Below are 24,549 nucleotides of genomic sequence, written 5' to 3' on the forward strand. Positions count from 1 at the left end.
AGTCATTCTGAGCACTAACTCATACAGCTTCCCAGTCTAAGGAAATATTGAGTCCGAGTTCTCATTTACCACATTTACTCACATAATAGCTGTGTGCTTTTTCCTTTTTCTTCCCTCTTGCAGATTTTGCCATAGGAAGTAGGTACTTTTATATATTTCTTCTCATCTGTTTATGGTCTGTTGTTCATTATTGTCCAATGGCTTGTTCCTAGCGCATGGCCTTTATATACATGCAGGCATTAATCACAAAATGCAGTATATTGTAAACACCATCTAGTATTGTGATTTTTTGATTTGTGACCTGTGAAAAAATAGTGTTACTTTTTAAACATAGAGTAAGTGAAGGGAAATTCCAGGGACTGAGCAGAAAGCTTTCAAGCTAAGACTTTCTAAAAGCATCCAAGTGACTTTGGAGAACAAACTCCTTGAAAGCCATTAGGATTTGCACTTATAAATCACACTGTCTATTCTGAAAATCTCACGCTTATTTTTTAGGTTATATGATTTAAAAAAAAAGGCCACATCTAAAGCAGTAAAATCCAGTTTGCATCCAATTGATGCTTCCTATACAGTTAATATAATCAATATCATAAAACTACAGATGTCCAGCTTGGCCTTCTTGTCACATGCAGAATGCCCAGTTGTCCAAACTGAGTTTTCCATCCCCACATTAAGTACTCTCATGGGCACTTTTGTGTATATCTTTAGTTTCTTTGGCCTCTGCAGTACCTGCAGGCCTTAAGTCTTGTAGTTTTTGGGGGGATCACACTCATTTTGCTTCGTTCACAAATAAACTTACAAATCAAGAGCCAAGTTTTGCTCTTTGGCTTTTGTATTTGTTGTCTCCCAGCTTCACTGGGGATTGCCTACACATCCACACGTGGAATGACTGCCTTCAGCCCTGCTTCTCTGTAGGATGAACCACTCAGCAACTTACTGTGTAGTAAAGACACAGAAAAAAATATAAGAGGAGTGATGAAAGGGAGATTGTTTTGAAGGAGTTTTTGAAGATCTTAAATCCAATCAGAGTCACAGTCTTGCTGCCTCAGAAGACTGTCCCAAAATGAAAGTCAAAGCTGATTCTTCACTGTTATATCAGTCACTCTCCAAACCCTTCTGGTCAGAAGGAGTGGGGCAAAAGACATCCTAATACTTGACCAGAACAGCAGTTCATATGGGAACGACGTAGCCACCATTAGATCCATAAAGCTACTGTAAATTGCATTAGGCCTATTTCAGCCCTCAGCTGGCCCTACATCACAGAGAATGGAAGAATGCCCCGTAGCCACTTTTACTCCCATACACACCCCTTTAGCTTCACCAGGTGTACTGGCAGCAGAGCTATGGATTTGGCCCAGAACACTTCCCAAACAGTTCCCTTACTAGTCCATCCTCATGATTTAATAAAAAGAGATGAGACCGAACGATCTGAGAGTAATACTTGAAGCCAGAAGATGTCCTTAAGCTGTAATTCAGCACATGGCCTTGGGTGAATTCTTATAACTCTATGATTTAGTTTTATCATCTGCACAGCGAGGGTAATAATAAGAATAATAATACTTAGCTGCCTCACAGTGGTCTTGCTCTATTTATTTATTTATTTATTTATGTTACCTAAAGCACTCTTCCAGTACTTGAAAGAACTCTGTAATTTGTAACGACAATGCTTTTGTTTCACTGTCCAAGGGATTCAGGATTTGGCTGTTTATCTGTTTGGTCCCTTTGCACCTCCCATTCTGTGGATCCTCAGTGGTGTCCTTTTTCGGCACGTGGAAAGTCTATCTGATTTCTAAGAGTGGTCTTTCTGGACTCTAAAATTAACAGTGTTTTGACTGCAAGACTTCTTGGATAGTGCAGGAGGAAAGACTCGATCAGTTAGAATCCTCCTTTCCCCTAGATGTTCTTTCTTTCCATTTTAAAACACAAACTGGGGGCAGGGGGAAGTATCCGTTATCAGCTTTAAGTACAAGTCATTTTACATAAAATTCTATCAGGTTCTTCAGTGATGTTGTCATTAATTCTTATCCATTTTGTGATACTCTTTATTCGCAGAGATCATTTTTCTTCGTGCCATCACACCTACGTATCCAGCCAATCAGGCAGATATCATATTTGACATAACAGAAGGAAATTTAAGAGATTCCTTTGATATCATCAAGCGTTACATGGATGGTATGACAGTGGGTGAGTATAGCGCTCTGTGTTTATAGTACACACTTTTTGTCTCATTAATATTGTAGAACAAAGTCAAAGAAATTATCTCAGGTAATTCCTTTACGCCTTGATTTTCAAGCCTATATTGTTTAATATTCTCTCTTTCCAGTCAAATATGTCTCATCTAAACTGAAATCACAGATTTTTCATTCAAAATACCAGAGTCTTCAACTTTAATTGTGATATACATTAACTTTTTTTCAGAGTTGGCTCTAATTACACATATGAATGATGGGGTTTTGCCATTATAATCAAACCAAATATAAAATCTGGAGTCTGACAGCAAGGAGACTGTAAATTTAATTAACTATTCTTTGTTGTTTAAACATCATGGCATCGATTTTTGGATAATAATCAAACCTTCAAAGCAAGACTGAAATTACTGAAACTTTTATCCATTTTAATATTAAATGACAGGCTGATTCAGTTTTCAGTAGCTATCTCTTTCGGTTGGAGGTAAAAGGGATCTGTCAAATGCTGTGGTTTGGAAGAAACTTACTTACACAACAGAATGGAACATACACATTTAATTCAGTCTCAATTTGGCAGGCAGCAGACATGGCAGAGGGTATACCTGTGTTAATGGGTCATGCGCTAGACATGCATCTATCTCCTCATATACCATGGAGAGGCTGCAACACAACCTGGGGGTTGTGTCTTCTGGTAGGCTCCTTTCAGAGCAGAGCCGTGTTGGAGGGTACAGTGCATACTGTAGGCAGTGTGGAGTGTATACTGTGTGTGTATACATATGTGTATCATGTATATACTGTAGTTTGGCTCTCGCTCTGGGACACAACGTACCCAGGGATTGCTGGCAAATTATATGAGGTCCCAGAGCAGGAAGGAGGCTGCTCTGCCCGCATGCGAGTTGCTGGTGCAGTGGCAGGGGAATATTCTGTGATTCTCCTACTCAGGAGTATGAATATGCCAGGGCTGGCCTACTGGAAAGTAGTATTTGATTGCTCTTTGTTTATGTTTATTTATGAAAATAAAGCACTGCCGTTCTGAATGAACATCTGTGCTTCAGTATGTGAACGTCCAGGTTCTGCTCAGGTTTATAGGTGTGCTTCTGCGCTTTCTAGCAAGACTCTTCTGGATGACAGGAAAAATCCTTGTGCTTCTTCCATGGAGGTTTTATGTGCAAGCCATATTTAGTGTGAGCTGAAGGTGGCACTGTTGCATTTCAGAAGCATGATACTACAGGGTCAGCTGTGTGAAGCTTTTATGAGCTGCAGATAAAAATGATAAGTCATGAGGTTTATATTTCTTTCTTTATCAAACTGAAGTATACATGTGAATGCTGAGAAAGAGGGAGAGTATAAAAGAGGGAGAGGAATAAAGCAGGATTATAAGATTACAGATTTCAGGTATTGGGTTGATTCTTTTTAAGAGTATAAATGTTATCAGATCCCACAGTAGTTACAGTAGTTTGCTTCTCTTGCTATGTGCTTCCTTCTGTCTGAAATAAGAAAGAAGGATGTGTTTAGAAATGTGACTGGTCAAGGCATTTGCCTGAGGGAAGCATTCCCATTTTGAATAATAGGACTGCATGTCAACAGCACTTTACTTGGTAAAGTGGACGTATACTTCACAACATTTAGGAGAGAACGGATATTTTTACATACCAGCTTGAGAAGATTTATGTCTGACTATATTCCCAGCTCTCCAAAAGAGTTGGGCAACTGTTTCTTCACCTCGGTTCCCCCATGTGCAACGTGGAGATGATAAAACATGCCTATTACTGTCTTAATTAATTCCTGTATGTATGAGTCTTAATTAATTCCTATATGTACAAGTACTTTGAGATTAATGGGTGGAAGCTGCAAAGCAAACTGCCTGCAGCACAGGTGGAAGGGGAAAAACAAAACAAAACAAAAACCCAGCTGATATTACCTGAAGGGGCAGAGATTCAGGACAGCATGTTGTATGTGTGAAATTAGGTTTGCAAATAATTCTGCCAGCAGCAGTTCCGTTGCTCTCATCTTAATATTGCTCTTCTTTTTATTAAGAATCAGAATGTTAGGTGTTCCCAAAAAAGTGCTGGGAAGTTTTGAAAACAAATAAATAAGGTGGGATTCTAGTCCATAGGAGTTCACAAGAAGAGTCCACCTTGGAAAGAAAGCAGAAAGGTTTGTATAAAGAGTGGAAAAAGAGGAAGGCCATGGATGATAGAAAAAGATGACTGGTTATCCCATTAAGCTGTGAGAACATAAGAAATGTAGGGATGTGGTGTAAGAACCCTAGCAGACCAAATGCCCGTTTAGCCCAGTAACCAGTGCCCAACATTGGCCAGTAACAGACAGGTAAGAGGAATCTTTTTCTAAGATCGTTATCTTTAATTATTATTTATTTGCTTCTGGGAGGGCACATCTGGACCGTCATGCTTAAGGGCCAATGATGGACATATGCCCCTTTAATCTGTGTAGTCTCTTTTGAAATCTTTTTTTACTGCTTGTATTATTGAGTAACAATACGTTTACCCCGAGATTAGATCATAAATGCATGGGTAAAAGGAGTAATGAGCGTGCTTCATTTTGTTGTGATAGTTCAGGGGAAATAACCAGAGTCTCAAAGCTATTTATTTGCTAACAGAAATTAGATCAGCAAATATCTTTTCTCTCTAGGTGTTTTTGTTTTTTTTAAAGAAAAGATATTGATCAGCTCAGAGGGATATGAGATGCCTAAGGACAAACAATTTATTAGCGTCACTGGAAGAGCTGAGTGTCATAAGCCTTCATTTGATGTCACGGGGCAGAGGAAAGCAATGAATGGATTCAGAGAAAGGAGAGAGCACTAGGAAAAGAGGGGGAGAAAGGACAGATCAGTAGACTATGAAGACAGTCTTGCAGGATATCTTTCATTAATAAAATGGGTTGTCACAACATGAAGAAGAGAGATCGTGCCTTAAGACTGACCTATGCCTAAACTTTGTTTGTGTCAATGGAAAGGAACAAGAGGCTCTCAGAGGTGTAACACTAAATAGAGTGATAAGGTGCAGGTTTCTTTGGCAAGGGTTTATAGAGAAAGAGGAGCTGTTAAAGCTGGAGTTGTAGTAGGAAAGTGAGGACTGCTGCACTGGTAGAGAATTGGGGATTGAGTGATCAGTTTTAGCCATAATCCATTGAAGTTGACACTGAGACATCAAGAAGATGTCAGTGAAACTAAGAATGTGTAGGATGGGAGACAAAATGACTGATCAGGTAGCAGTTGGTTTGTGACTTGCTGATGGAGAGACAGTAGCTGAGGTCACAGGAGGAGAGGAGAATGTGTAGGAGCAAGTTATGAGGAAGCAAAAAGAAGAAACTAGAAACAGAGGAAAGAGCAGCCCCAAGGAAGGAACAAGATCTCCCACAGAAGGTGTAGGAGGAGCAGCCAGAAAGGTAGGAGAAGAAAGAGGCAAAGAAAGAACATATGTCAAACAGCACTCAATGAGCAGTAGTACCAAAAGTGAAGGAGCCAGAAGAAATGAGCACAAAAACTCCAGAAATTAGCTCTTTAGACCTACAGAAAGCAGCTTCCGATGGAACAGAAAGAAAGGAACTCAGCCCTCGGGAGTGGCAGTGCGCAGACTCTATGCAACCTGCAGAAAAAGAGGGTTGTACAGAGTTGCCTCCAATATTCCTACCCAACTGTATTAAGAAAGGATGCCAAACGCCGTTCTTTCCTGATTCAAAAACCTGTTGCCTGGTGTGGTTGCAGTCCAATGTGGCACTGAATCCAGAAGATACTGTTAACAACTGCACATCACTTATTAGCATGGGAGGGAGAAAAACAGAAGTGCAGACCTATCCAGTGTTTTTTTTAAAGCTTTTATAGACTTTTCACTGCATTCCTGTTTTAACCAGCTGTCAGTGAAAAATGAAGAATGCATTTTCAACCTGTACAAAAATGCGCTATTAATGCCTAAGGTATTATCAAGTACTATAAAGCATTTTCCCCCTCAGCTATGCATTCATTACTTTAGTTGACTATAATACCTCCTCGTAGTCTGGTAAAGTTCAAGAAGATTTTACAGTTTCTTAATGCAGCTAAAAGTAGTTTTGATAGGCTGAAATCTTCCACATAGAATTTGCTGCTAACCTAAGCATATATTCTTGCTTGTTAAGCAGAATGATACTATTCTTAGCCAAAACATCCTGAGCCAACGCAATTACAAAATTTCAATTGTACCTATTGAGCTTATTAGGAGTATTGTGCTGGTGCTTGAATACACTGATTTCAACAGTTGCTTATAATTCCACAGATATGTGCTACTGCCCTCCGTTGTTCTTGTTACAGAGAGACATTCATATTTTTCAAACCTCTTATATATCTCTTATAAATTGTATTACTGTATTGGTCTTTCACCTTGGAAATGGATCCAGGAAAAATGTTTGTGCCCAATGTAAACATATCTTACCATTTGCTGAAGTTGATTATTTCAGGAAATTGAATTTACTGTAATAGCCATCATCTGAATTCTTCATGTGCCATTTCTATAGCAAGCACTAATGATCTGAGTTGCATTTCCAAGGATTTCCTTACTATCTCTATCCTGTTTTTTGAGGCTTTTCTATGGGCAGTGATAGTTCATGAAGTTACTTTTGAACCACTACAGAAAGTGGTTGAACTACTGATGCCATAACACTGTATTTATTAGGATTCTAGTTTCCAATATAGTATCATTATTGGTTAATATATTCCAGAGGCTGAACACAGACTTTTAGAAAACAGGCAAAAAATAAACAAAAACAGGTGGCGTAAGGACGTGTGGGATCCCGTATTCATTGTGGATGGCCGAAGGAGACTGGAGGCTTATTTGACTTTTTGGGAAACCCCGTCCCTAGCACAGGGTAGTCCTGCCATTCCCGGTTATGGCAAAATCTGTTCTCAGTCCACCCCACAAAATGTGTGAATGGTTTGACATTGAATTCAGAGGCACTGGATTGCAAAAGATTGGGTCTGGACTCTGTCACTGCACCCATTCTGCGGTGCTGGGCAAGTAACTTCACATTTCTCTGTGCTTCTCCTTGATGCTTTGTTTCTTTAGTCTCTTTATCTTTGGGCCAGAGGCTGGCTAGCTCTTACTGTGCATTCAGACAGTGTTTGGCATAATGAGATCCCAGGACTGATTTGGGCTTTTTGGCACGGCTGCGATGCTAAAAGTAGCAATTCACTTACAACCGCTTTTCTGTGGTGAAACAGAGTCTTGGTGTAGGCGGAGTCAGGGCATCCAGGAGAGCTCCTCTCCTTTACAGAGGTGAGGATTTCAGCATGTACTTTTTCTCCCCCTGGGGCACTGTCACTGGAAAGTAAGCAACAATAGCCATCTTTTGTCAGGGCAACAATGTCATTAGCATGGAACAACAATAGTGTCTGGCCATACAAAATTCGCACTGTCCAGTCATTCACAGTGAGCACACAGAGCAATGACATAATTCAGCAGGTTTTTCGACAGGCTCTTCCAGCCTCATATTACAGAAGTCACAGTCCCTTTCAATATCTTTGTTCCACTTTCATCCAGGCTTGCCCCCTTCTCAGGAGGAGCCCCTCCACAAAGGACATTTTGGGGGGTTTTTCTATGCCAGGTTGCCCCACTGATATTAGTAGCTTATGCATTTGAGACTAGGGTGCCCAGAAGCCATTCTGTAAACTGGATGCTAGATTTATTGCCTGAACCTGCCCTTTCAGGACGCTGCTGACTGCACTGTTCGGTAGTCAAATCTTTCACCACCCTCCCTCCCCTCCAGAAAAAAGATGTCAGGCTGGAGAGCTCTTCTGGAAGCAAACAAGCAACTCCAGCAGGAGGTAAATTTTCATTTCATATCTGAGAAAAGCTCAGGGTGCTTTTCTGGTGAGAATGATTCTTGTGCTCCAGCAAAATAGTGTTCCTAATGCCAAATTTCATTCTAGCACATTGTAAGTACCTGGTTAATCAAACACTCTTTATTGATTAATATTCATCTTACCCTTTGGGTAGGAAGATGTAACATATCACAAAAACATTCAGGCAGACCACCTTCAGTTACAGTTTCCATAAAGCCAGCAGACAAATAAATCACACAGCAACTCTGATGAAGTTTTGTGAAGTGTAGCGTGAAGTCTAAAACCTGCCAACTTAGGAGAGAAAATGCCTGAGTCAGGGAACAGCTAGTGGGACTGCCAAAGGTCATTGGTTCAGATTATGTTGTGTGCCTTTTTTGGTATTAATTTTAAAAAGTGGGCTCAGATATTACATAAATGAGCAAATGCAGCCAAATCTGGAATCCGGTACACTAAGAAAACTACTATAGCAATTCCTCTGAAATAAAAAGGGTCCTGGAATATGTCTGAGGGAATTCAGCCTAGTGAGGTGCTTTAGCCCTGTAAAAGAGCAAGTCAGAGGTTTGCATCTGAGGATCTCCAAGTGTGAAATACTTGTGTCACTCATTCAGCTGCTTCTGCGGCTGCTCCTGAGTTTGTATGTCTATAGCAGGCATTTCATTCCTGCAGTAGTGTCTACACCTTATAAAAACTGGAGACAGAAGATAAGAGACTCAAGGCGTATCATAAATCTTTCCCAGTATGATGCACAGATGCATGGCTCGCTTAAAATAAAAAGTCTTTATTTTTGAAGGGGTCAAATGTGGTGAAGTGACCCCTTACTTCAGCCTTATTTTGAGAATTTCGTCAGGGATTAACACACATTAAGATTCAGAAGGCTTCCTTCATCAGAATTTCTGCTAACAATACGCCAGAGCTGTTGCCTCTAGGTGATGACTGAGTGGCTATGTAAGGGCTTTCATGTCAAATCCTTGGGATTAGGTACTTTTTCTTCCTTGGTAAATTGAAGCACAGAGCCGTATCATGCTGTGTGCCATAATGTGGCTCATTGCCAGGAAATGCTTAGATTTATAATAATTAATTGCCCCTGTGTCATGGATATGCTACTGTATCAAAGCCTGGCTGAAACAGAATAATGAGGTAGTGGGACAGGTAGGGTAAACTAAGCCACTCTCACTAAATGGAGTAATTGCATGTACATTAAGCACTCGGCTATTACTGATGGGCACCAAACCCTGTGTAAATAACAAGCAGTGGGAGTAAACGATCAGGAAGCTGATATATGTGATTCTGAACGTTTTGGACATTCAGCCATGAAGTTTTTCCACCTGCTTTTGTAGTGCATGGGATACTTAAACTACACAAAGTGTGTCACGTTCTTAAAGGTCAATAGGAAGGATTAAAATATATATGGTGGAAACTATTTTTTAATGAGGCTACTTCAAGTGCAGTTATTGCATTTTAGGCATGAGTGATTTCACAGCATTGTCAACATTAAAACCCATTGTGAGGTTTGGCTTGAAGGCAAACTAGAGATCTAAAAGTACATCCAGTTTGCCAAACCAAGATAAGAGCACATCTCTCTGAAGTTATTTGGTATCCTTAATAAAGATCGTAGTATTTGTAAGCTAGCCAAACCTCAGTAAAAATCAAAGGTTGTTTTTAATTCTTTCATAATACCAAGGCTCCATATGATCCAACATGACAGATAATAGCTTTGAAAATATTTACCATTTGTTTCTGGCCAAAAAATGTATTAATACCATGAGGCCTCTTTATTGCCTCTTTATTTGATGCATCTCAGCAATCAAAGCTTTCTAAAGAAGCCCAAGTGTTAATGAAATTAAACTTTGTGAGCAGCTGAAGGATTGCATTTATTATAAATTGAAGCCCAAATTTCTGACCTGTTGAATAAGGAAGATCCTTTTCGCTGGGAACATGCTGAAATGTAACTCCTGTACTGTAGTTTCCCTTTTCTTCTTTCCTTTCTTCAGAAGTGAAAGAAAAGGCAAAAGAGGAGCATATTCAAGCGGTTTTAGCTAAGCTTTAAATTAAAGTAAGACCTGTACCACACCCTAGATGAAAACTTTAGAAACTATGAGTACCTGGAGAGTTTTAGACACAATTATTTGGGGAAATGTTAAGTAAGAGCTTTGTCTTTACATGCTTTATAAATAATTACTATGGTCAATAGATATTGTGAGCATATTTGAGAAATGAGCAGTAAGTGTTGTATATGGCCAAAGGCCCTCCTATATAGTATACCCTATATAGTATACTTTTTTTTTGAGGGGTGTCTTGCACTACCTCTGATCATCTTTTACGCTCCTCAGAAAAAGATACAGTACATCTCTGAGCTACACAGTACAGAAGTTGTTGAATTGGATTGGGGACATACATAGGCTATGGCATTTTTGCCTTTTCCTGAGATAACATGCCGCTGTGGTGAAAGCTGTGGCGAGTCATTAGAAGACCTGTATTGCACCATTGGTGTAATTCCTGCTGGTACGGCACCTAAATTGCCTTTGGCTTTCTGTCCCCTGACAGGGAGCACTGGGGTTGTGTGAAGCGATCTGGGGGTCTGTTGGTACTCAAAAGGGCACCCCCTCACCTGCCCACTCCTGGACAAGCATTCCAGCCTTTTCTGTGTTGTCAGCATTAGTGCTTGTGTGGCCACATTTCATTTTTGGTTTGTTTTTTTTTTCAGATGTTGATCTAAGGGAAGGGATGGGGAATAGAGCAGGGCCATTATTTTTTGATCAGTTTAAACCAACTATGAAGCTGCACTGTGAGCATCACGTCACTTGTGAAAGTGTAAATGTGTGTGTCCAAGCAGACTTCTAAAGCCTTTTATAAGCATTTTGTTGCTCAACACTTGAAAATAAGGCCATTTCCTTAGGAATCTGAATAAAGATCTGGGAGGCTGATGTTTGAAAAGCACGTGCTTTTCAAAGTCTTGGCCCCAGATACTTCAGCTAAGATATGTATAGCCAGCCGCATTCCTATGAAGCAGTCCTACATCATCATGGAATCCTTGTTAACATCCAGCTCTTTACTTGATTCTCCAAATCTATTATTTTCTGAAAATGTTCACCATCAAACTTGAATGAAGGCCTAATTCACAATGTTATAAGGGCAATATACTTCAAAGCAAGAGGAAATCTATTTCAGTTCTTGTATTTTGATTAATGAGTTTTCTGAATCCTTTAACCATATTTATGTTTGTCAGGTGTGGCAGCTCAAGGATTAATGATATCTTCAGAGCTATTTTTCTGCATATAGTTTGATGCCTGCAGTGATGATTACCAAGAAATATTTCATTTTCCAAAGAACAGCCACTTATTAGTAAAATAGATTATATGAGAAACTATAGAGCACAACGTGGCAGGAGCCTACACTGTTATTGTCACAAATAATTGAGAGAAATATAGATAGCTTTCACACACAAAAAAAAGAGAAAATAAAAAGGACTATTTAGCCTTTGAAAAATGGAGGAATCTGAGGTGTGCATTAACTTTCTGAAGTCAGCATACATCTGGGGGTCTGGGAAATGCCTACAATCTGACAGCTAGATTGTGCCTTTAGGCACAGTCATGAACTAGAGAGGACTGGAGGATCCTAATGCCTGTGAAAATGTCTTTGGAGACACAGCTCTCCACTCCTCCTTGTCTTCTGTGGCATTAGCTGGCATTACAGGGATGTAATGGGACATGGTCCTGGAAAAGAGAGGGGTCCAGAAGAGCTGACTGATTTTCAGGGATCACTTCCTCCAACCTCAAGGATAGTCCATCCCTATGTGCAGAAACTGAAGCAAAGGTGGCAGGAAGATTGCATGGATGAACGAGTAGCTCTTGACAAAACTCGAACATAAAAAAGAAGCATACAAGCGGTGGAAGTGGGGACAGGTGACTCAGGATGAATATAGATGCACTGTGCAAGTGTGGAGCGATGGGGCTAGGAGAGCCAAAGCCCACCTGCAGTTGAATCTGGTGAGGGACATGAAGGGCAACAAGAAGGGCTGCTACAGGTATATCAGCAACACAACGACGACTGCAGAAAATGTGAGCCCACGGCTGAAGGGGCAGGGGATCTGGTGACAAAGGACGTGGAGAAGGCGGGGGTATTCATTGCCTTCTTCACCTCAGTCTTTACTGTCAAGATTGGCCTTCAGGAATTCCAGATCCTTGAGAGCAGTGGGAAAGTCTCTAGACTCACCCCCGGTGGAGGAGGATCGTGTAAGGAAACATTTAAACAAACTGGACATACACAAGTCCATGGGACCTCATAGGATACACCCATGAGTGCTGAGGGAGCTGGCCACTGGCATTGTGAGGCCATTCTCAATTATCTTTGAAAGGTCATGTTGATCAGGGAAGATTCCAGAGGACTGTAAGAAAAACAAAGGTCTCTCCTATCTTCAAGAAGGGCATGGAGGAGGATCTGGGGAACTACAGGTTGGTCAGCCTAACCTTGATACCTGGGAAGGTAACGGAGCAAATCCTCCTGGAAACCATTTCTGAACATATTAAGGAGAAGAAGGTGACTGGGAGCGGTCAGTATGGATTTATGAAGGGGAAATCAAGCTTAGTGTACCTGATAGCCCTCGACAATGAGAGGACTGGCTTGGTGGATGAAGGGAGAGCAAGGGATGTTGTGTATCTTGACTTTAGCAAGGTTTTTGACGTTGTCTCCCTTAACATCCTCAGAGAAAAAGTGATGAAGTGTGGTAAATGGACAGAGAGGTGGACTGAAAACTGACTGAATGGTAACGTGAAGTCCAGCTAGAAGCCAGTCACCGATGGTATACCTCAGGGGTCAATACTGGGGCCAAGACTATTTAACATCTTCATTAATGACCTGGATGATCAGACAGAGTGCCCCCTGAGCAAATTTGCAGAGGATACAGAACTGGGAGGAGTGGTTGATACACCAGGCAGTTGTGTTGCCATTCAGAGGGACCTCAACAGGCTGGAGAAATGGACTGACACGAATCTCATGAAGTTCAGCAAAGGGAAATACACCTGTAAGTTAATAACCCCATGTACCAGTACATACTGGCAACTAACTGGCAGGAAAGCAGCTTTGCAGAAAAGGGGTTCTGGTGGGCAAGTTGACGTCACAGAGCAGCAATGTGCCCTTGTGGCAAAGAAGGCCAACAGCATCCTGGGCTGCATTAGGAAAAACGTTGCCAGCAGATCGAGGGAGGTGATGCTTTCCCTCTGCTCAGCACTGGTGAGACACGTCTATGGTGATGGGTCCTCCTTTGGCCTCCCCAGTACAAGAAAGACATGGACATACTGGAGCAAGTCCAGCAAGGGGCCACAAAGACGATTAAGGGGCAGGGGTATCTCTCATATGAAGAGAGGCTGAGAGAGCTGGGACTGTTAAACCTGGAGAAGAGAAGGTTCAGCGGGAAGCTGATCAATGTTAATATTAACCTGATAAATACCTGATAGATAAATACCTGATGGGAGGGAGTAAAGAATACAGAACCAGATTCCTCTCATGGGTACCCAGAGAAAGGACAAGAGACAATGGGCATAGACTGATATACAGGAAATTCCATTTAAACATAAGAAGAAAGATGTAAGGGTGATTGAACAGTGGAACAGTGACGTGGTGGAGTCTCCATCCTTGGAGATATTCAAAACCCGGCTGGACATGGCCCTGAGCAATCGACTGTCATTGACCTTTCTTTGAGCAGGGGAGTTGGACTAGTTGATCTCCAGGGCCCCTCCCCACCTCACTTATTCTGTGATTCAGTTTCTGAGTGTGGTGATGATGAAGCCAAGACATGACTGAATTGCTATTAAAGTGAAAAATGCTTCACTCTACAAAATGCAGTAAGACATTCCCTCCCTTATTAACCTTTGAAGCATTATATTTTTCAAAGTGAGGATACTTCAAAGAATTATCCAACAGTTGATTCACTTCCTTTCTACTCTGGCATAGTATTAGGTCAGTAAGTACTCTAGTAATTATGTTGGCAGAAGTAATTTAACCACGCAAAATCATTACTTTGGCATAACCTTTTGAAATAAAGAGCAGCACTGAGGAAAGGAATTTAATTAAACTTTAACATATGCAGAGCCCCCAAGCTTTTGATAGAAACAACTGGATGAAATAGCCTAAAAATACATGTTTTGTGTCTGTGACCAGGATGTGAAATGTTTTTCAACCACATTGATGAACTTTGTATATTTGGAATGAACACCTTTGAATCTTAATGTGGCTTCTTTGAGTTGAGATCTACAGAGCCAGAAAACAATTTGGCTATACAGTTTTGGCTTCAAACTATAGATATGTATTTACATGTTGTAGGCTGAGATAGTCTGGTATTCAAGCCTAACTTGCAACCCGTTGTCTGTGGTTTGATCCAAGGAAGCATTTACTCATGGATGATTTTTTTTTTCTCTTGCCCATTTCTGGAATGATCCTATCAACTCTGCCTTTTCCAATAGCCACTGCTATGTCCATTTCCCTAGCCCTAAACTTTCTAATTGCCTGAACATCTCTTTTGAAAATATGACTAGGCTCTTAAGTAAATTTGATGCCTCTGAGATGTTACTTAGTTTTGAAAATCTTGGCCAGCAGTATAAAACAAGAGGCCTAGAGGAGAAAAGCAAACTTGAAATTAAAGTCCAGGACATGAGAAGATCAGTCTTTTTGTATTGCTTAAGGGAAACTCAGAAGCATGCTATTCCCCTGCAAAAAGTTGTTCACCGCACATTATTACTAGTGGACTGATGTTTTGGGCTAGTTTCCTTTACTAGCACTGAAATGGCTTTAGATTCCAGGAGGCTGAGATAAACCTCTCTGCTTTGTTACTGGAACTTCAACTTGGGATTAAAGAAGCTTGCAAAAATTAAGGGGGGAGCCTATGTCCCTCCTTTGTACATAACCATACATAGCTGTGGCCTGACACAGACTAGCAGACCGTTTAAAGGCTATTTGTGTGTTTCTCAATGATCCATTGCTAAAAAGGGGTAGTTATTGTTATTTCATGGCAGCTAGCTCTATTTCTTTCTGACAAGGTTGTAAAAAGGGCTAGAGCATTTCTTTGTGAGGAAATAGAATTAGATGTCTAGGAAGAGCCAAATGTGGGACTTCAGAACATAGGCTGAGATTTTGTGGAAAGTAACATAAAGCCCAATAACTTGAATTTCAGTTGAGCTTAGGCTCTACAGCTCTCGTTTACCACGTTCTCTCTGGTACTTGATTTTTTCCAAATTAATCGTTTCATGTCCCAAGTATCCATTTACAGCACATGGAAAATAGGAAGGGGAAAAAATATAAGGTGCTTTTTGGGTCATTGAAATATCTCTCTTGTAGGTGTCACTAGCAGCTCATCCCAGAAGTTGCAACTGAAAGCAGATTTTAAATCCTTTTTTTCCCCATCTTAGAGACTAAATTCATTCTCCAGATTTAACATGATTACTGCCCAGATGACGGTCACATTTTTATGACATTCTTGGATAAAATACTTGCTAACTTTTCCAGAGAAAATAATTAAAAATCAACTTACTTCCAAATCTAGCTCTCATGATCTTTCAGCTGCTTATAATGCAACAGCTACAGTCACTGACTCCAAGAGCCTTAGCCACCCAGTACTGTCATGAGTCAATCCATCAGGGAGATAGACTGCCTTGGCAATTTCAACCTTAAATCGGAACGAGAATTAAGCTATATCTCTGTTAATTGCAGTGTTTTTTACTTTCATTGAGGAAAACTGAAGAATCTCCTAAGACTGTCTTGGTAATACTTTTAGGTGTACTTTTCTTTGCCCCTGATGCACAGCCCGTTTTGCTGGCTGTCTAGCTCTGAGCTCCCCAGACAATTTCTAACGACGTACAAGCCTGCAAGGCAGGCAGGAGAGCAGTGTCAGAAAGCAGCTAAGCTGGATATAGAACTTACTTAACAGCTGAGATGCAGCAATGCATGCTAGGTTGAAAAATGTGTAGCTTTCTCATGCAAAGCGTGTGATAATTTGGTAGTAATACAGTCATTCCTCATGACATAAATAAAATTTGAAGTCAGATACATAAAAGCCCAGGTGAATCACTTTTCCTCCTAAATTTCCTAATCCTCAGGCTGAGTCTACAGATCTGATTGTAAGTGAAAGCTGAAGTCCATCACAATATGCTTCCCCTTTGAAAAAAATGACAGGAGGCTTCTTCAGGAGAATGTGCTATTGTATGGTGAGAATTAGTGCTGTTGGTCAGTCACCTTTAACTTGTAATCATTAGACTCTTTGCACTCTATATTTTACAATGGACCCAGTATTAACATTCTCATGGAGCCATAGTCCACACAATAATTCATACAATATATCATATTTCAACTTGCCGTTGCATCGAACTGATGCAAAATATTCTTACTTTTTATATGCTCAATAGCCCATGAGTTGCAGTTCCACTTCCAGTAGAGAGAATGAAGACTAATTCTCAATAGTCCTGATTCACAGAAGGCAACTTTAACAATGCTTCACCAGGATAGTAACACACAGGAATTTAATAGCCGTGTGTGCTTATTTTGAAAGAAAAGTGAACAATGAGATATGCTCAGACTTGTTTGTCTGCTTTTGGTATTTCAAATATACATCCCCTTCTTATTATTTTAGATACTCTTTACAGAGTGCTTCTTTAAAAATAGATCTCAGAACAAACTGAAAGATGTGCTTTGTTCTAGTTAGGACTGGATTAATGTGTTCATATAGACTAAAGATTCAGAAAAGTGGATCGTTCTTTTCACCACTTCATACTCCCTCAGTAACTCCACACCAGTCCTTCTCATGTTTGTTTTTTTAGCTGACCGCAAATCATAGAGTTAAACAGTATAATAAAAATTATTAGCAACTTTTCTAAGTAAGTTGCTTGTTCCCAGAAAAATTGGCTAACTTAGTACCTATCTGTAGTGTGAAGTGTGGAGTCGTACAGTCTTAGAGTAATGAAAAGGGGGTAATGCTTTTGGATTCAGCTGGTAGCAAAAAGCCATGTCTCTGTTAACTTGCCAGCTGAGAAGAGTCACACAAAGGAGACTGTGTGATATGAGCATAAAGGAAAAACAAAAAAAGTAGTTCTTTGGGCAATTGATGACCAGAATAAAATCAAACAGATGTAACCCTCTGTATGGGGGAAAAGAAGGGAAGGTGGCAAGAGCCAAAGAGGTCTTGTGCTGGTTACTTAACACTAAGCTCAGCATGTGGTTGAGGGGATTGATCTCATTTTCGATAACTGTGTTTCCTGTATTTTCCTGTGCATAGCTCACAGGTTATTTGGAAGAAAAGCATCTGATCTGGCAGTAGTTTGGATTATTTATATGTATACAAATGCATATACCTGCATGTGCACGTGGAGGTAAGGGAAGAGGAGGTTTATTTCAGTGCCTCCCCTCTTCCAGGAGTCATCAGATACAGAGCCCCAGTAACCAGCTGGCCCCTATTGCCTCTCCCTCTAGCCTCTGTTCCCTTGCTCACTAACACTTCTCTGCCTGATGTTGTGGGGGTCCCTAAAAAGTTTAGGTTATCTGAGAATTTATTTTCAAGGAGCAGTACTTTTAAAGGGGTGCAAGTTCTGTCTGTACTGTCTGCTTATGATGTTACAGATTGAAAGATTTGAATAGAATCAAGGATCTCTCCCTATGGAAAATCTTTCTACCTTTACCTCCAAAGAGAAAGCTAACAGAAGGTATCATCTCTGCCATCCCAAAACACCTTTTTCTAGTGGCAGTGGGAAAATAGGCTTCGTGCTCCTTTGGTTCAGATTTGGTTTACTGGCAAACAGTGGAGATGCCTGTTAGAGAAACTTTCTCTAGAGAAAATGCAAATACAGTGTTCTGCAAGTGAGGTAAGGAGCACAATGGCCCAGATTCCCTGTGAGTGTAATTTCTGCAGATTTTGAGGTTAGAGGTTGAAAAAAGAAAAAAAATGTTTAGAAAAGAAACATTGTAAAGGGTTTTGTAAGTAAGCGCTCCTTCAGCGTATAGGGCAGTGAGCTTAGCATGGAAGTCAGAATCAGAAGCCTGGTTTTCCAGAGACCAAAAGCTAATGTAGGGATAACACAGGGAATTCTGCCTTGTCATCCCGAATGGGTTAATGTGGTAACAAAAACAGCAGTATTTCTCCTAAGTTCAAAATGGAGCTTATTAGCAAATCAGCTGCATAATGCAAAAATTCAAGCAGAAACCAGACACAGAGGTGAACTGCCTGAGGGTTTCACATATTTCAAAGGAGAGAAATGTAATGATATCTTAAAGAGGTATAGACAAGCCAAGGAATACCAGTGGCATCTGATTACAATAAAAGAAATTCTGCTGAAAGGCTTCGGGAGATTAACAATATTAACCTTGCTGTCTTATTTATCCCGTCTTCTTTGATAAGCAAAGCCTCAGTAATCCAGTGATAGTGGCTCTAAGGTACTGGTTGTTGTTATTACTCTCCTTTGAAAATAAGCTTTATGTATTATTTGTGTTGAAGTCTTCGGTACACATGATGCTTTACAAGAAGAACCCCTTCGTGTGACATACTTTTGTTTAGACAAATTCCAAATATAGAACATGAAAGGAGAAGAAACAAGGCAAGAGAGAAACTCAGTGTGTTAATTACAGAATTGTAAAAGTTCTGGCCAAACAGTCATTATAGAAATGACTGTGACATCCGAGAACTTGCTGCCTCTCAGCCTGTTGCTCTCAGACATCAGCAAATGGAAAGGGTTGGCACAAAGCCTGTCTGCCGTAAAGGCAAGGTATGCAAGAAGGAGAAGAGTTTTATCGTTGCTTTCTGAGAGGAGAAGGTCAGCAAACCATGAAGATACCCAGGTAGATTTGAGATAGGTAATAACATCTCTGTTCGGTTAAGAAAAAAACAGAACCAAACAAGCCTAAGCTGATGGAAGGTAGTCTGCCAGGGCTGTGATATATAGAGTTTTGTTTGTGTCATAAAATATGAACCAAAGAGTGCAAAGCAGCACATCAGGCTTCAGCATAACAGGGCTCACGTAGATTTGCTGGTAGGTGACAACATGGGCGCTAGAGATTGCCAGGCACGTAGGATTCAACAGCAGTAAGATCTCCTTTGACTCTTTTCATTGAGCCATAGACACACCTAGCAGTGGCATCCCGGGAGCTACAGTATGGTCGGTAGAAGCACAGTACTGTGCTAGTGTGATTTGTACGTGATATATGTAGCTCAGGATGTGTGGGGAAGTAATGACCACCACTTTTACCTATAAAAGCTCCACCAAACCAGTGGGTGCACTGAATAATGCCCTTGAAGCTTCAGTGTTTGCTTATCTGGAGGGTGGTTTTGTTCATTTGTTATCGCTGATTCAGCCTGTTTTGATACAGGCATAGATTCACCTGCTTTTTGTTGCACAAAACATTAACCTAGCTGAAATCTCGTTCTCCTTAGTAATATTTTGTTGGAAAAGGATTTGGGGGAACCTGCTGAAATCAGCTCACCCCATTTACCAACTAGGCAGTGCGCTGCTTTGCTTCCAGAGAGCACCAGCTGATGGTGGCATTGGAGAGCACTCTGTTTGCAGGTTGCTTATAGCATTGTTCTGGCATCCCTGAGAGTGACTCATGGGACAGTGTGTACTGCTGAGGAAGCCAGGACCAAAGCCCAATCTGCAGTTATCCCCATGTAACTTCTGAGTGGCTCCATCCAGCTACTCTGGATTTACATCGGTACAAAGAGATCAGAAAGCGGCTGCTTGATTTCTATGTTTCCTGACTTTTCAGTGCATTTAACAGTTGTACCCTTCTTGTTACTATAAAGTATGTTTTTGTACCTAATATTTGGCTAAAAATGCTGAAAGATGCCGGACCACAAATCTGGACCCAGCACTAGCCTGTCAAGAACCATAGTGCAACAACATGTTTATGCAAATGCTGCAGTGACTGATGAATCTGCTTCACTCAAAAACATTCAGAAGTATTACACATGGCATCTTCCTCTGATAAATGCTTTTGAGATACTGACTGATTCATTCAGCCACGTGTGTGATTTATGTGTACTGGGCCTGAGCCTCCTGCTTTTTTCCTTAATCACTTGTATGTGAGAGCAGGCACAAGGCACTGCTGCCTTGTTTGGATCTGGAAGAGTTTCGCCTGCCTAACACCTGACGGAAATGGCACAAGATACTAGAGAATCAGACACATGTATGGTAGCATTAAAAAGCGGTGACACGCTCTAGCGGGCGTCCTTTAGCAGTGTGCCTCAGACAAGTCCTACAGCCGCTGTAACGGGATCCCTGGGAATTGGATAAAAGCGTAGCCAGGTCCAAGGACTGAGCACCTCTGGTATCGCGTGGCTTCCATCCGCATTTGTCCTTGAGTATGGCGGAGGAGAAAGGGCAGTTTTTCCGTGTTATCATCAGTTGTAAACAGAAGCTCTCGATCAATAAATCTTCTAAGAGCTGAAAATTATGTTTTCCTGTCTAGTTTTTCTCCAGTAGAACGTTTCAAAAAAATTCTTTTCTGCACCGGTCGCTAAGGAAATTGATGCACATTTAGAACGGCTGCAGTTTTATGTACTTGCTGTAGCATAAATCCATCTGACCGCATCATCCTATTTATTTCGGAAAGGAAGGAAAATTGTTCTGTTTTATTGGTGTTTAGAAATTTGTTTTGGGACCATCTAGGGCATTGGCAGGGACCTCCTTGTATTCGGGCACATCAGTCTGATAAGTAAATATTGTGAGAGTATTCTTTTCCTTCGTACAGTCCTTCAGTCTGTTGCTTCAATGCAAGTGTCTTAATATGTGCACTTCTTAGACCATTATTAGCTTTGATTTTTAAAACTGCAGCAAAAACACTGTGTAGACAAGTACTGCCACATGGACTGTAGTGTGTTTGCCCATTCCACATTGAACGTAAGCGTTCTATTTTTAATGCCTTCTAGCAGAATGCATCCAAATAAGAAAGACACTAATTGCTTTGACTGCTATGGCCATAACGTACAGACACATGGGCAGCATAAACCGTCTTGAGTAGAATTGCGTCACGTCAGGAAAAAGAAATCACAATTTGTAGTCCTACCTCTAGACCGAGCAGACCAAGAAAGAGAGAAGAAAACTCTAAAAAGATTGCTAAATGGAAGCCGTAACCTTTGCCATCGGAGGCTTAGTGATCACTGTATGGGACATTAACAGGGTGGGTTAAACGACTTGCCAGTACTGAGTGATTCCAACGCTGTGTGTTTCCGTGGTTGTCAGTTAAGGCAGTGCCTGCGATAACGTGATGTGTTGTTAGCAAAAGGCTTTCAATGCTATCCTAAAGGGAGGGCAACTTTTTGCAAGGCTTTTCTTTCTCGGTGTCTGCCAAGACCAGTCATTTTTATAAGATGCAGGAGAGTGGCCAAGAAAACTAGGAAAAAAAAAGTGTGTGTATATATATATATAATATGTATATATATATATATATATTTATGTATATGTATAAATTGTAGGGGGAAGGATGCTTAAAAAGTGTATTCATCAAATATGGCAAGCAAAGTAAATGTGGTGAGAAGTTTGCAATTTCACTGCATGCTGAACATATTAGTCAGTATTTAAACAGGACAAAACTGTAATGTCATCGCTGCGTTAGCAAAAGGTGCTGACAGGCTGCATAAGCAAACGTTTATCTGCCCCATCAGATCTGCAGCCAGCCTGTTCTTAGAGAGCCGCCGCGAGCCGAGGGCGCTGCGCGCTGCCGGCTTTTGAAACACGACCCCTAGCATCGAAAGGGGATACATCTTCAATAATCCTTTCTTAAACGATGTCTTTCCTATGGACTCAGACACAGTCAGTTGCCCGAGTGAAGCGTCGGAGCAGGGAAAGCCCGCGAGACTCCCCGGGCCCGCTGGCGAACGTCGGGTGCGCGGGGTTTTTGACCTGCCGTAGCCTTTCACACGGGAGTAGTTCGCAGCTGCCCAGCCTGCTTAGAGCTGAGAGCAGCACAGACCTCGAAAATAAATCCGAACGTATTACGGACCGATCCTATGCCGCTTGGAGTTGACGGCAAAGTTCCCATAGATTTTCCCCTTATAGGTCTGAGGCTTTAGTAGCTGTATAGCCGCAGGGTGTCAGGGCCCCGAAATAGCCGCCCTGGCCCTTGCCAGCACCCCCAGGCCCCATCTCAGCCCAGTCTGGGCCAGTCAGTCCCTGCCCCGCAACACCACAGCGGTGCCGGCTCCGGTAATTTCTAGTGCTTCAAACGCGATGCAGTTTCCAACCCGGTACCAGGAGCTGGGTGCGATTCCCGGGTGTGCGTTCTTGCATGCGCTGCAGGACAACGGGCACGTTGGCCTGCCTAGGGGAAAACTATCTAATGGTCCGCTTACAAAGCAGTTTTGCATGGTGCAAACAAAATTTGCCTCTCTGAGTAAAAGTTTAAAAAAAAGAGATGAAAAAACAGGGCTGATTTCGGAAGGTTTCATTTTTCTTTCATTAGCAGCATTTCACCTGGAAATATATAAGATAAAAGCTGATTTAAATGTTAATTGCAGGCATAGCACGGCCCTTTATAGATTTTCTGCAAGGTATTTTTATTCAGGGGTTTTTCATTCTTATTTTGCCGCCTTTCTTGCAAACTATTTACTGAGGCAGCAGATAAAATAACGTTCCATCACCTGTATTGCAAATGGAGGAGAGTTTTAGTCTTGCTGAAATGCAACAGGATATAGATCATCGAAACCCTTCTGATTCTCTTGTTAACGTCCGCCACCTTTTTCCGTTCCCACAGGAGTAGTTCGCCAGGTGAGGCCCATTGTCGGACCTTTCCATGCCATCCTGAAGCTGGAGATGAACTACGTCATGGGGGGAGTGGTATCTCATCGCAACGTTGTCAACGTCCACATCTTTGTCTCTGAGTACTGGTTCTAAGAGAGCTTTCAAAACCCCAGAGAAGGAAGCTGCTCCAAACTAAATCGTTACCACAAACTATTATGTCATATACTTGTTTGTAAAACCCAATAGTGGGGTTTTTTGTTTGTTTTATTTTTAAATATTTGGTTTCTAGTTTAAGACCAGCTATTATGTTGATTAGACATAGGATGGAGCAAATTTAAATGAGCCTGATTTAGTTGTGTGTATAAATAAGTAGTGTGTAAAGTCGCAACAGCCTAGTGAAATGTAAAACTTTTCTGAATGTTTAGGCAGCTCTTAACTATTGCTCTTTGGCCTAATAACCAGAGTGACTGAGGATGTGAAACGAACAGACGTCCAAGTTCATTAGGATGAATATATGGTATCTTTGGAGGGAAGAAGTTTGATAGGCGTTAGTAATTTTGCCTCAATATGAAATACGTTGAAGGAGTCAGTTTGTCAGAAAGTGCCAAATATTCGCTTTGGGGCTCCAATAGGATAACTGTGTATGGGCACCTAGAATTACTAATCACTTCTGAAAAGTTCAGCCTAGAGTCTTAAAAAGAGCCATTCAGCTATGGCTATAAGAGGAGTGCAAAAGCAAGTAGAAGCGGTAAGAGACTAACAACTATTGCACATGTTAAAAAAATACTCATTTTTGTACTTGTTAGTTGACTGTAAAATTATGTTTGATTCAAATTAAGCAAATATCTCTCACTGAAATTAACCTGTTACGAGGGTAAGACATATTGCCTACATTCCAATCACATCTGTACTCGGCAATACGCGGGAAACGTAGACCTATGCCTCCTGCCTATTTTAAAGTAAAGCTCAATAGCTTTCTAAATTTGGTAATAAAATTAGCATGTTAGAACTATACACTGCCTTTGCACCCAGCCAAGGCATATGTAATAATATAATGAAACTCTCGCAAATAAATGAATGTTTAATGTATTTTCTGGCCATCAAAGTAATGTATCTTTTTTATTACAGAAGAGAAAATAAATAGCTCTGTGTTTCAGTTTCTTATGTCTGTTAAGATATGGGGAAATAAAGAAAGCCAGATGGGAAATACTGAGAAATATGCTATGATTTCTGCTTACCGCAAAAACTGTATAATGTATAAAAATATACATCCTGTATGCAAATTAATTATATGTATACATTACACATGCCCGCCCAGCCAAACAGTCTGCCGTTCCATCGCTTGCTGTTAGCTCTAGGCATTTGTCTCTTCCCTGTGTACCAGAGCCCCCGAAGCTAAAGGGAATCTTTCCTTTGACTTCATGATCTTTGGATTAAGACTGATTAAGTGAAGATAACTGACTCTCCTCTCTGATAAACACCCATTGCAAATGAAAGACCATCACAATTTTACTATGTACATAAAGTACTGGTGTCTACATTCAGTTCTCTGTGGCAGGTAAACCTCTCTGCCCGCAACACCTTCATTTTATAAAGTAAGAATTTATAACACGTTCTCATAAATCAGTTTTGGGTAAAGAATACCTTATTGACAGTATTTTGTTCCCCCCACTTAGAGAACATCCCAGCCCATCCATAACCTGGCTCTCAGGATGCCGTCAGGAAGAGCTGAGAGCCTAAAACATGTTCAATGTCATCAGTGGTTACCTCTACAATACTTGTGATTTCCTTAAATAGTTACCATAGCTGAGCAGAGACATGC

General features: G+C 41.0%; 1 protein-coding gene across 6 annotated transcripts in view; it reads left to right on the plus strand.

Moving 5' to 3' along the window:
* Nucleotides 1-23,883, plus strand: part of FBLN1 (fibulin 1) — an 82,923-nt gene extending 59,040 nt beyond the window's left edge. For all 6 annotated transcript variants that reach the window (XM_068952072.1, XM_068952069.1, XM_068952077.1 and 3 more), the window contains 2 exons: nt 2,053-2,184; nt 22,741-23,883. In XM_068952072.1, the coding sequence (XP_068808173.1) occupies nt 2,053-2,184; nt 22,741-22,880 (272 nt within the window). In that variant the 3' untranslated portion in view covers nt 22,881-23,883. The remainder of the gene's footprint in view (nt 1-2,052; nt 2,185-22,740) is intronic.
* The last annotated feature ends 666 nt before the right edge of the window (nt 23,884-24,549 follow it).

This window comes from Struthio camelus, chromosome 1 (genome assembly GCF_040807025.1).
Source record: "Struthio camelus isolate bStrCam1 chromosome 1, bStrCam1.hap1, whole genome shotgun sequence".
NCBI classification, from domain to species: domain Eukaryota; kingdom Metazoa; phylum Chordata; class Aves; order Struthioniformes; family Struthionidae; genus Struthio; species Struthio camelus.